The sequence below is a fragment of the Nuphar pumila genome, chromosome 13, assembly GCF_984573655.1.
Source record: "Nuphar pumila chromosome 13, dmNupPumi1.hap1.1, whole genome shotgun sequence".
Taxonomy (NCBI): Eukaryota; Viridiplantae; Streptophyta; class Magnoliopsida; order Nymphaeales; family Nymphaeaceae; genus Nuphar; species Nuphar pumila.
Genome location: NC_143261.1, coordinates 27,085,357 through 27,098,666, shown reverse-complemented (window position 1 = coordinate 27,098,666; position 13,310 = coordinate 27,085,357). Strand labels below are relative to the sequence as shown.

The 13,310-nt window shown below is 38.1% G+C and overlaps 1 protein-coding gene across 2 annotated transcripts; it reads left to right on the top strand.

The window, feature by feature from the left end:
* The first annotated feature begins 3,371 nt into the window (after nucleotides 1-3,371).
* LOC149818174 (transcription initiation factor TFIID subunit 15-like) lies at nucleotides 3,372-12,151 on the top strand. 2 transcript variants are annotated; one of them, XM_089984349.1, is made up of 8 exons: nucleotides 3,372-3,494; nucleotides 5,535-5,760; nucleotides 5,849-6,153; nucleotides 6,287-6,481; nucleotides 7,313-7,396; nucleotides 9,599-9,680; nucleotides 9,758-9,884; nucleotides 11,625-12,151. In XM_089984349.1, exons 2-8 carry the CDS (start codon nucleotides 5,641-5,643, stop codon nucleotides 11,903-11,905), a joined length of 1,194 nt encoding a protein of 397 aa, XP_089840475.1. In that variant the 5' UTR covers nucleotides 3,372-3,494; nucleotides 5,535-5,640; the 3' UTR covers nucleotides 11,906-12,151. The 2 variants fall into 2 exon arrangements, with proteins under 2 accessions (XP_089840475.1, XP_089840476.1); XM_089984350.1 differs by lacking the exon at nucleotides 3,372-3,494 and adding an exon at nucleotides 5,424-5,446.
* The last annotated feature ends 1,159 nt before the right edge of the window (nucleotides 12,152-13,310 follow it).

Below are 13,310 nucleotides of genomic sequence, written 5' to 3'. Positions count from 1 at the left end.
CTCCTTGTAACATAAAATAACATATTATTCGTATCAATTGTAAATTAGTTTCATTTGTACTTCTACACATCATTGTACACAGTAATCGCTATAAATAATAATAATTACACACACATTATCACAATAATCACTATACATAGTAATCACTATCACAGTAATCACTATACAGAATCATACCTATAACAGTAAATCATTCACAGTAATCGCTATCACAGTAATCATTATACATAGTAATATCTATCACAGTAATCACTATACATAATAATACATATCTCAGTAAATCGTTTATAGTAATCGCTATCACATTAATCACTATACATAGTAATTGCTATCACAGTAATACTTATCACAGAAAATCGTGATATACAAGATCGATTTACATACTATGGTCACACTCTTCTCCTCTTCATCCCCTCCCTCCATCCTCTGCCTTTCTTGTTGCTCCATCGCATCCTTCTGCTTTTCTACTTCTTCCTTCCTTAGCTCCTTCACCTCTCTCCTCTGCTTTTCAATTTCTTCTTTCCTTTCCATTTCCTTCACTTCCTCCTCCAGCTTTTCCTTTTCCTTTCCCTTTCCTTCTCTTTCTCCTCCTGCTTTTTCCTTTCTCTTTCCTTCTCTTCTTCCTTCTGCATCTTCATTTCTATTTCCGTATCTTTCTCGTCCTCCTTTTCCTTCTTTTGCCTTTCCTTCACTTTCTCATTCTCCTTCTTCTTCCTTTGTTTTTACTTCTCTTTCTCATCCTGATGCTTCTTCCTTTGCCTTTCATCTTCCATCTTCATCATTTGTGTTTCCTTCTCTTCCTTTTCCTCCTCCTCCTCCTTCTTCAATTGCCTTTCCCTCTCCTCCTCCTTATTCTCTTTTTGCCTTTTCCTCTCCTCCTCCTTCTCCTTTTTTTTTTTGCCTTTTCCTCTCCTCCTCCTCCTCTTTATTCTTTTTTGTATTTCTCTCTCTTCCCCCTCCTTCTTTAATTGCCTTTTCTTCATTTGCTTTTCATTCTCCTCCTCCTCCTTCCTTTGCCTTTCCCACTCCTCTGCCTTTGCTTTTCATTCTCCTCCTCCTTCTTTTTTTGCTTTTTCTTCTCTTCGTCATCCTTCTTCTTTTTTTTCATCTTTAGTTCTTCCTCATTCTTCCTTTGCTCTTCAACCTCAATATTTAATGAATAATCCCCCGTATAATACAATTCCAGTGCTTTGTCCCTGTCTTTATCATTCTCAATCTTCATTATATTTTGATACCTTTCATAATGCTCATATAGATGGGACTAGCGGATAACTTCGCTAATAGTCATCCCATAGAAAGGCGAGAGATTTCTTGTCTAACGAGTTTTAGACATTGCTAACTTATACAACACATAAATTTAACCACATCATTATATGTTACAACCTCCTCTCCAAGTATATAATAATATAAATTATCTCATTCGTTAAACAATCACCAACATTACAAATTGTCGCAATATTTGGCTTCATAAGTAAACATCGTTGTAAGATTTAGCAAACTTAAGTATAAATTGAGGCAACTTCATAAATACACATCGCTAGTGCTTTAAATGTATAAATTGTTGCTGCTTCAAATTTACAAATCGTTGTATAAATCACAACCTTCATAAATATATATCGTTGTAACGTTTGGCTTCATACGTAAACATTGTTGTATGATTTATCAAAATTAAGTACAAATCGTGGTAGTTTCATTAAATCGTTACTGCTTCAAACGTATAAATCATTGCTACATCGAACATATAAATCGCTATTGATTTAAATGTATAAATTGTTCATGCTTCAAACTTACAAATCGTGGTAGAAATTTAGCCTTCATAAGTACATATCGTTGAAATGTTTGGCCTTTATAAGAACAAATAGCGCTAACTGTTTTTCGATGCCCAGAAGGTGGATAAGTACAAATCGATTTATTTCAGTATGAAAATAGATGTTATTTATCATGAAGACAACCACCTAATTGTAAGATTTAACATTCAGATTTACAAATTGATTTATTTGCATAACGAAACCTTGGTAATCCGACAGTGGAGGAGAAACACCCAGAAGGTAGACACAGCCGATGGTGGCAACGATGCTGCCACTGCACAAACGATGGCAAATGATGCTTCGACGGCAGCAGACGATGACAAATGGTGCTTCGGCGGTAGCAAACGATGGTAAAGGGTGCTCTGGCGGCAGCAAACGATGATAAAGGGTGCTCCGACGTAGACGACAACAAAGGATGCTTCGACGACATCAAACGACGACAAATGAGGGTCCGATGGTAACAAACGACGACAAAGGGTGCGTCATCAAAAGGAGCTCCTATTACAAGAGATGGTGCAAAAGTTTACTGCTTAGGATGAAAACGAAACGTTTGGACTTTGAAGAGTTAACATCATTCTCGAACTGGCGTTTCACTTTTCTAGATAGAGGATCTCGAATCGTCGTTTTCCTTTTTTGAATGGAGGATATTTTTATCCTTTTCTCGAACCGGCGTTTCATGGCAAGAATGACTCGAACCAGCGTTTCACTTTTCTAGATGGAGGATCTCATACCGTCGTTTCACTTTTCTAGATGAAGAGCATTTTTGTCCTTTTCTTGAACTGTCGTTTCATGGCAAGCATGACGGAAAAGGGTACTTAAGTCTTTGCAACTGCACCAGATTTCGATGCTAAGTAACGTCGACACACACCTACGAGCTTTTATATGTGGCGCTCATTGGGACCCCCAAACATGCACAGTAGCAAACAATGCGTCTTCGGAGGAGACATATAACCTGCTTCGCTCATTCTTTTTAAGTTTTTTCATTTTATTTTTTTCATGCTACCCAAACATGAGTAAGGTGATGAGAAGCTAGGCTTGTTTCCCATCAAAGGGACCCCTGAGGGATTATGAGCAAGGGTACCCCTGGCTTGATCCCCACTTGGAGGCCACCCATGCCATTGGGCCATAGACCAGCGTATTTAGTGGGTTTTACAAAACGGATATGGATATGGATATGGTGTGATCCCTAAGCCAAATAAAACTCTCTAAGGTCCGAGGCAATCATGCACCCTTATAATTTGGATAAAAGCTCACTCGTTTGCACTTTTTAAATGTAACGAGCTTATTTTTGGGCCTTCTATTAATATATCTAATATTACCAAATATATTTATGTCTAGATCCAATCCTATTTTACTGGATCTAATTAGAATCCAAATTCGGATACGGATCTATTGCATACAATTCAGATTAGAATTGGAGGAAGCGTGACCGGCCCGTACTCGATCCGTTTGCACGCTAGTGGCATTCCCGAAACCTTTTCTACATATAGGGGCATTATAATAGTACTTTGAGCACACTTTCCATATAAAAGAAACCTCCGCCGCTCCGCCCCTTCCCTTCTCATATAGCTTCGAAGCAGAAAATTACAATTTTGTGCTCTGTGCGATCCCGCCGGAAATCCTCCTTGCCGTCGGCGGGATTCTTCCTCCGTCCGGGTGTCTGCTTTTCCTTCCTCCGCTATCTGAGTGAGTTTTCGTCTCTCTCTTCTGCGATTTCTTCTTTCGTTTTTTTCTCTTGCTTTTTCTTTTTTCCTTTTTTTCCCCGGGAAAATAGAGCCAATTCACATGGAGAAATTAGGATTTTCATTGACGACTTGTAGGGATTTCTTGATTCTTCTTACGAGGATCGTGGTCCTTCGGATTAGATATCATTGCGCTTGTTTGTGGGTTTTTCTTCCAATGGGGTTGTCACTTTTGTGGATTCTTTGATGGTTTTTTCGCTGGTTGAGCAATCTGGTTGTTTCTTGTGGAAAATTAGGGTTTTATTATCTATGATAGTGATATAACATGATTGTAAATCGGAAATCTGATAATGGTTTGGCTTTGATGATGCTTTTGTGGTTGAATGGATGATTGCTTTTTGTTTGTCATGCTTGTAGCTTGAATGATGGTTGCTGTGGGTTGGAATTGTGATTCAGACCTCTGAGATTGTGGTGTACTGTGACGGAATCCGTTGTTTTGCGGTAATTGCAGGGAGCATTGTGTGGTAGATTTCTTTTTTAGTTGTATTCTGATTGAAAGGAAAGCCAATTTCAGGAATTCCCCTTGTTGGGATTGTTGGGGCATTTCATGTTACTCGTGTTTTCAGAGCTGTATATTAATGCTGCTGCTCATTCTCGCTGCTAAAATTTTCCATTAAATTCTCGTTTTTTTGTTTTTTTTGGTGATAATTTCGTTAGTGACATGCGAGTTCTTGAGTTTAACTTTGATGTTTTGGTACTGAATTGTGGCGTGGTTGCTCGCTGTCAGAGATCAAGGTGGCTCTTTGATTGCTGTATACCAACTTTAAATACCTGATGTTATGCGTGGTAGTATTTAATAATTTTCCTGGTGGAAGATTCCTAGGAAACTTAATTTCCATCTTATTGGTGACAAAGGCAATTCCTGTTGAAAGTTCTGTTCTAAACCCTAGTTACCACTGTAAGAAGTGTGAGAAACGATGCACAAAGCATGAAAGAAGCAGCAGTTGTGTAAGAAACACCTTACTACGTGAAGCATGAAGTATTTAGAAAGCATAAGAGGAAGCAAGTAAAAACAAGAACAAGAGTAGGAACTAACATAAAACTCTTTTCTACTTAAATATATCTTTTAAGCCCATTTCACAAAAATACTGGACCTAAATGTAGTTTTCAATGTAAAAAGATATAATTTTAAGAAAATATGCAATTCTTATGACACTAAATTACGCATTTCCAACTATGTTGTATGGGTATCTGTACAAGGCTCCTGTACCAGTGTCTAGAACTGGGTACAGGTCAACTGAGTTTCGAACTTAGCTTGACCCATTGTATCCATCTTATTATCAATTCAATAAATAGTCTGTGCTCGATATCAAAAGTGCCCACTACTATTTATATATTTATTGATCATTATTTGTTAGTTAACTATATATATTTGACATGTTAGACATTTTTGTTCATAATTAACAATATACTTTCATATCCAGAGCATTTTTTAAAATTGTATACACACACATCTCTATGCACAATCTTTTAGAAATTTCCCTGTCTTACATCAAGGAAGTTCAATTTCATATTGGGAAAAACAAGTTTTGCATTCTCTGAAAGCATGTTTCTCATATAGGTTTGGAAGTGTGAAAAAGTGTATGATTTCACACTTTTGCAGCATGCTTCGTAGGAAGCCGGTTCCTGAGTTCTAATCTGCTTCCTTAGGAATTCTCAGGTACAAGGATTCTTGGGAATTTTCAACCAAACTTTTTAATGAGGATGACAGAGAGCCATCAAGACAAATCTCCATCATAAAGTCACACACTTTTGAAGACAGTTGATGTTAACGTTATGTTAGGAGTGGGGCTTAATTTTCAAGTGGTTGTGAAGGATTGCAACTTAACCAAGAGTTCTCAATCCATGCTTAGTTGATCTTTATTCTGCCAGCATTTGGTTGAATTCTGATTAGAGGTTGAATTGAAATGCAACATAACACATAATGCAATAGATCATGCTTTGTGTAACTATCTAAAAAATTTGTTTTGTGCTGCTTTGTCAGATTACTGGGTTAATGCTGTTTAGCCGATAGTTGCATGTGTCTGTGTGCCCAAGGCGTGTCAAAACACCGTCTCTGAATTTCATGATTCTAGAGAGAGACACTTGACATGGAAAACCATATGGGGAGGGGAGCCCCCTCAACAGGGTCGGTTTATGTTTGTGACTTGCCACCTGGAACAGATGAGAATATGCTGGCAGAGTTCTTTGGCACAATAGGCTTGTTGAAGGTATGCCTACCATTTGGCTTGCACATTGCAAATTGTTATGATGACAGTGTTATTACTTTTTTTTTTCTCATTGTCCTAAATCTTGCAGAAGGATAAAAGGACAGGTCTCCCCAAGATTTGGTTGTACAAGGATAAAGTGACTAATGAGCCAAAAGGAGATGCAACGGTCACATATGAGGACCCACATGCAGCATTAGCAGCTGTTGAATGGTTCCACAACAAGGATTTTCATGGAAGCAGAATTGGTGTGTTCATAGCTGAGTCAAAGAGCAAGGAACCTGACTTAGGTGTGAATGGAGTGGGTGGTGAGCTAGTGGAGGATGGTAGAGGACGAGGTGATGCATCAGGGAAAGCATGGCAACAAGATGGAGATTGGCTGTGTCCAAATACAAGGTCTGTGATGTGACATTGGTGAGCAGCTCTTTCTTTGACTTTTAAAGTTCTCTCCTTTTCTGAACATTCAGGGGTTGGGTGCACAACATTTAATGTTCATATTGCATTGGCTCATATTTCCTACTTTAAGCAGTTGTGGCAATGTAAACTTCGCATTTCGTGGTGTCTGTAACCGATGTGGAACTGCCCGCCCTCCTGGTGGCTCTGGCACAGGTGCTGGAGGTGGTGGTCGTGGAAGGGGCAGAGCTGCCAATGATTCAGGTGGCCGGGGTCGCCCTGTTGGTGGTCCTACTGGACTTTTTGGCCCAAACGATTGGCCATGCCCCATGTAAGTCTTTTCTTCCTCCCTCTCCACTTCAAGGGTTCAATAATGCTTGTTCCTTCTGGTTCTTTGAAAAGAAAACTGATTATCAGCTTCAGGTATTTTTCTGTAGCTGTATAACTGTTGACCGTGCATCATGCATTTTGTTGCCCATTTATTCTTTGATGCTATGCTATTGTCCTCTATTGCCTTTCTGTAAGTTCTTGCTTGTATCCCTTGCATCCTATGTGTAACATGGTTGCTAGGATTTTCTGTTGTATATGCTGTCAACAATTGAACATGTAGACTTTTATGAATACTCCATTTTCTTGTTGAACCATATCTTGATTGGTAGTTGCTTGTGTCTTCAACCTGTCCCTGTACATGGTTGATGCTGCAGATTATTTGTGGTGTGATGCTGATGATGGTTGTGTGATTGAATCCAGAGCTGTTCATTAAGTTTACATGATCAATAGGAGGTCTTCAGATTTGCAATTTAAAATGATACTTTTCTATCTTCTTGCTGTCTCCTTTGTCCATCATTGCCACTAATCTTTATCAAAATTTTCAAGTTGAATGTTATATCTTGAAAATAGTCCAAGACTCTATTACAATGTGTTGGCTGTTCGGCTCTGTATTAAATGACTTTATGGAGGAGGTGGGAATGGTTTGGAAACATTCCCCCCTATTATGTTTCCTACACTTTTACATAATATAATAAAATATTCTGTAAGTTCACAATTTGATGCATTTGGGTTTTGGGCCTATTTTCGGTCTATGGTAGTAGAACATAGTTTATTTATTTAGTCTGCTGAGTGCTAAATATTTGTTTCTTATGTATCATATTGCTGTTTTCAGGTGTGGAAATGTCAACTGGGCAAAACGATCTAAGTGCAATATCTGTAACACTAGTAAACCTGGCCATAATGAAGGCGGTGTTAGGTAAGGGTTTGAGTGGCAGAACTGTTGTATTCTTGAATTCTCATATTAGTTTTTGTTCATTGAAAACCAAAAAGGTGATTTTGAATAGTTGGACTGCAATTGAACATTATTCAAATCCTGAAATTTTGTAGATATCTCTAATAATTGTTAAAGATATCTATAAAATTATTAGATATCACAATTATTAGAGATATCCAGGAAAAAATATGAAAACACAATTATTAAAGGTATCTATAAAATTATTAGATATCTCTAGTAATTGTGAAACATGGTTAACAACTGCAACCCTAGCAACTCTTCAGTAGTAAGTCATATAAAAGAAATGTCATTTATATTATTTTAATGTATGACTGAAAAATGCAAAACATTTCTGGACTTTTTTCTATTTTCCATCAGAATAACAAAACAAATCTAGGACAGACACCACTTCTTTAACGCTGATACATTTTGGGCATGGATTTATCAGTTGTATTGGATGTATGCCAAGAAAAATGTGAACACCTCAATTACATTGTAACTGCAACTTCTCTAAGCTTGACATGACATTTCTAGCACAACCATTTCCAGGTCAGAGTCATGCCTGGAGGTTGATAATGATTGAGGCTTATATTTAGCTGGAGGCTGCATCTTCAAAGAAATGCTCCATTACTTGTTGAATGATCACTATTTTCCTTTTGCCTGTCCCACATTTTCAGGGATTTGAATGTTAAGGATGAAAGAAGCATGGTAACTGAATTGTAGTAGTCACACGAGGAGTTTTGTGCTTTCAATTTGTTCACAATGAATATGTTGACAATTTGTCTGTCAATCTAACATTTTGTGAATAACCAAAAGAAACTTAAAGGCCCATTTTGACATCATTTCTTTTGTTTGTTTAAGAACTATTGGTCAATGTGGTGCTGACTTGCTCCGTTTAGATTAAGACTGAAAATCAACAAAATAAGCAATAAAGTGCCTGCCATGTCTCGTCAGAGTCTATTTACCAGTGTTTGTGTTAGTCTGTATCTATGTCACATGGATACAGATACGGAAACGGGATACAGCATGGGTACAGGTCATACGAGCAGCAATTTCCAAAAAATAGGGTTCAGGGATACAGAATATATATATATATATATATATATATATATATATATATATATATATATATATATATATATATAGAGAGAGAGAGAGAGAGAGAGAGAGAGAGAGAGAGAGAGAGAGAGAGAGAGAGAGAGAGAGAGAGTAATGCTATGGTTCCCCGGGAGCACCTACACCCACCTACTAGAAATCATAGTTGTAGGTTGCATCTTCAATCAGACCTTATGGATGTACTTAACACAGTTTATATGATAGGAGTTATGTTTTGGATCATGTTTTTTGAACATCAAAATAGGTTTTTTTAAGTTATGAAATTTGTGTACATTGTGAGACGTTGATTTTTGAAGATCTTAAAAAACCTACATGTATTCCATAATCACATGATCCAAAACTTGTTTTCACTAAATAATGATTGATCATATCTATAGGATCTGATCAACTAAAAAAGTACTCAAAATTTGAAATTTTGAAGCTTCTATTAGGTGGGAGTAGGTGCTCTGGGAGCACCCTATCACTATATATATATATATATTTATATATATATATGGTAATGTTGTTTATGGTGTTGATGATAGTGGCAGACTGTGTCTAAGTGGGCTGGCGGAAGGTGAAAACTATCCACATTGGAGTCAATTTTTTTAGCTTTGACTTCTATGGTGTTTGACCTAAAAATAAGGGTCAAATGTGTGAAATATGGTGATAGACGAAAAAGAGTAGGTGTTTGTGGGAGTCTTAGCCAAATAAAATGCTCTTTGGTTGAGACAAAAATGGGTTGGATATGGTCAAACTGTGCTGGATATGGTTTGAGCGTATCCTGCCCATGTCCGTACCCGTATCCGAACTGTACCTGTTCAGCACGGGTACTGGGGCCAAAAGGGTGTACCCCCATGATATTGGTCTGTGTTATGAAGTCTTTTTTAGGTTTTGGCTATATGTTGATTATCCTGTTTCTTTTATTTTTCTTGTACGAACTATCCTGGCCATATAAAAGTTCAACAATTAGTGAAGATAAAAAATAAATTTCTTGTAGTTGACACCCTGTTACCATCTTCCTTGAAAAGTTGTTCTTTAATCTTTCATTGTTATTTTTTATGACCTCAAATTTTTATTTTTCATCAGAGGAGGACGTGGAGGAGGTTATAAGGAGCTAGATGAAGAGGAAATTGAAGAGACCAAACGAAGACGTAGAGAAGCTGAAGAAGTACCATATCTTCTCCTTTTATTTAATTGTGCATCACATTTGAAGTGGTCATGTCATTAATTTTATTTTCTCTCCAGGATGATGGTGAGTTGTATGACGAGTTTGGGAATCTCAAAAAGAAGTTCCGTGCTAAAACACAACAAGCAGTGACTAGACTTGCCCTTCCAGGCTCAGGACGGGCAGGATGGGATGTTGAGGAGCTAGGTATGAAACTAAGGGTTATTGAGTCTTGTAATTAACGTATCTTATGTTAAAATGTTCTATTTTGAGTAACATGTTGGTGGTGTTGGAGCAAAGTGGAGACCTCATGGAGAAACAACTGTTTGGGGAAAAGAACTTGAAAAAAAATGCATAAGAAAATTTCTTTAGGGTACCTACTTGAAAACTGAGCAGGTCACTAACCTCAAATGATTGTCTCCCCCGTTGGTTGCTTTTATAAATAGCTCTTCGTTATTTTTTTTAAATAGCAAATTTTGGTATTTGGTTGTTTTATTTTTGTTTTTCTAACAAGTTTTTAAAAATATATTGAGAAATCACCCCTCTTCTTGAAATCCAAGGGGACCTACTTTTTTTTTCCTTCTACTTATTTTCTTCCATTGTACTATCATCATCACCGTCACCACTTCTCTACCACCATTACCACCACTACCACCGCCACTTCTTCACCACCATCAGTGAAATGACCTACGTCACAATGATTCGTGGACTGAGGATGCGGGATTCAGAACCGACTCGGAAGTTTGACATTTTTTTTTTAAAATGGGACACGAGGACACAGCATTATTTAGTTTTTTAATCAATAAAAACTATTTTTTGGATATTTTAACTTTAAAATGGCTTTTTATTGAAATAAAATTTAAATGTAATAAAATATTATTTAAAAAGTATTAAAATAATGCTGTACATGTCATCAGGGACAGCCCAAATGGCGTGTCCCTGTGACATAGGAAATGACACAAAAAGACCATTCTGTTAGTCATTGCCATTTGTCAATAGCACGAAGAATTTGTCTGGGGCATGTTACTTGCTGAAGTAAGGTTTAAGGCTTCGCTCTAGGTGGCCGCTCAGGTGTCTGCCATGCCTTGAGGATTAGGCCTCATGTCTTAATGTTGTGCTTGTCATAGGAATGGGATGTGATTGTTAGTTGCCATATGGCCCTCTGCCATTCAGTTTCCTATTGTTTCATTATCATTTGGTTGGCATTGTTGAAATACGCACTTGTACATCCTTATTATAGACTGATTTTCCTTTACTGATTCACTGTTTTACTTTGTTGATGTTGGATATGCTGTGTGCCTGGATTGTCCCTGAATGCTAGGATAGTGTGGGGATATTTATGAATTATGCATATCCTGTTCTCTTTGGCAGTCCTGGTGCAGTCCATTTCTCCAAACTTGTGGAGTTATGCACCTACTTATCTCAGAATTAACTGTATATGATACTGTAATAACAACACGAATAATTGTAGTTTGTTCAAGGAAATTGGATGCAGTGTCCTTATATTGTATTAACCATTTTCTTTCACATAGTAGTTCACAATTCAATTGTTTTGTGCAAATGCCGTGGCAATCAGAATTGCTGTGTAGGTGAGTCGAAAGAATGAGTGAACTTGAAGTGCTGATTGGCAGAGTTTCTGGTGTTACTTATCCGGGACCAATGACTCAGGTTACTGGTTGGTGTACAATAGTGTCTATCTGTGAATTCATGTTTGGACTTTGGACTGTGCGACTCCTAGATGGGTTTACTACAGTTTATGCTTGTTACCTCTTGTCAGTGATTCTGAGGTTCATAGTAGTATCTGTTCGTAGCATGCTTACTACATGATCATAGAATTTCTGAACCTGTCTTGTTGGTGCAGGTTCCTTTGCTAGGATATTGATTGTTGTTTTTGTCACGAAGGTTGTATTGCTGACATGGTTCTCCTTGCCATTCTAATTGTGCTAGGCATGATTGAAAGAGATAGTAGAGAGAAAAGCAAAGATAGAGGAAGGGACCGATGTGAAAGGGAGAACAGCAACAGCCGGGAAAGAGATGGGTACAATTATGAGGACCATCGGAGGAGCCGAAGCCGCGAAAGAGACCGGGACCGTGAGAAGGACAGAGGAAGAGAGCGGGATAGGGATCGAGATAGAGGCCGGGATCACAACCGTGGGAGGGACCGAGATTATGAGTATGATAATGATAGAAGCCGAGAACAATGGAGAGAACGCGATCGCTATCGATGAAGTTTATCTCGATCTTGGTGCGAGTGATCTAGATTCTGTTTCGTTTAGTGCTGAGCCATGGGTTTCTTGAGAACTTTTTTTGGTGAGTTATGTTTTCTAGCCTTTCGATGTTGCGGGTTTCGCGGAATACTGTCATTTGGGGCGAAAGGGGGTAAAACCTAAAAAACATTTGCGTTCTTGAGAATCAAAATGTTGACTTATGTTCTTTATTGAATGAGAAAAATGGCCGTTTCAGCGTGTTCTAAATGCTGGAGTAGTTTTGTTAGATATGAAGGTAAAAGCAACTGCAATCCTATTCTATAATGAGTAATGCTACCTTGAAAGATATGTTAACAAGGTACCCAAAGATTTTTCTCCTATACTTGTGTCCTGAATTTAATAGCATTAGACAGACGCCAGTGTGACTCTGTTTTAATTGTGTTATGTTGTCATAGCTTGAAAGATTTTCGTCTCACGAGGTTGCTCAAGGCTTGATCTGTTTGCACAGCCATTCAGAGGGATGGCAGGATGATCCTATATATGATAAACTCTCGTGTTTTCCAGTATCGATGTCAGAAAATAAATGGTCAAAAAGTAGGCAGCATTGCCGCATTACTTACCATCAGAGCTGTAGACAAAATGATGAATGTTGACTGCTGAGGGCCATGTTCATCCACCTATGCTTGGGGGCAGTGGCGGAGCCACATTGAGGTCAGGCTTGGCACGTGCCCACCCTGACCCAAAAACATTCTAATAAGGGGTTCAGGTCATGGGTGGGCAGTGACCACCCTGACCCAATGAAAGAAGGACCAGGGTGTCTGTCCCCACCCTGATCTTTTATGTGCTCTCTCTCAACCCAAAAATCCCCCCAATGAAGTTGTTTGCTAGGCTGGTCAATGAGTCGAGCTTGACTCGTTAAGGCTACACTCCTGCTCTTTGCGAGACAATCACAAGCTGACTCGTCTTCTACAAATAATTGTTTTTTAAGTGTTATTTAAAACTTGCTAATATATAAAATATATGTATAATACATATAAATATATGTTTAATCTATGTACAAACGTATATAATATGCATTTTATGTATATAATATATGTATAAATACAATATAAAAATAACCTAACTAGTCAAGCCAATCGAGCTTGCCACGTTGGTTCTCGGCTTATTTACCTAAATGAGCTAACTAATAGCTTGGCTCTCTATGCTCAATTTCTGAGTTGAGCCTAGCCAAGCCAAATGACAAGCTGTTCATGTCGTTTTCCATCCTTAGAATTTGTGCCCACCCCTGGCTCTGCCCCTGCTTGGGGGTGCCATACAAAAGCAGTTTTCAGTGATGGGAGATTGGGTATTGGTAGGCGTGCATCCTAGCAAGATGATATCAAGTAATGGTGGGAAGTAAGTTAGCACATATTTGGTCATCCTATTA

Coding starts and splice junctions, on each gene's coding strand:
- LOC149818174 (XM_089984349.1), top strand. CDS start 5,641: ATGGAAAACCATATGGGGAGGGGAGCCCCCTCAACAGGGTCGGTTTAT. Junction 5,761..5,848: donor GCACAATAGGCTTGTTGAAG/GTATGCCTACCA, acceptor TAAATCTTGCAG/AAGGATAAAAGGACAGGTCT. Junction 6,482..7,312: donor AACGATTGGCCATGCCCCAT/GTAAGTCTTTTC, acceptor TGCTGTTTTCAG/GTGTGGAAATGTCAACTGGG.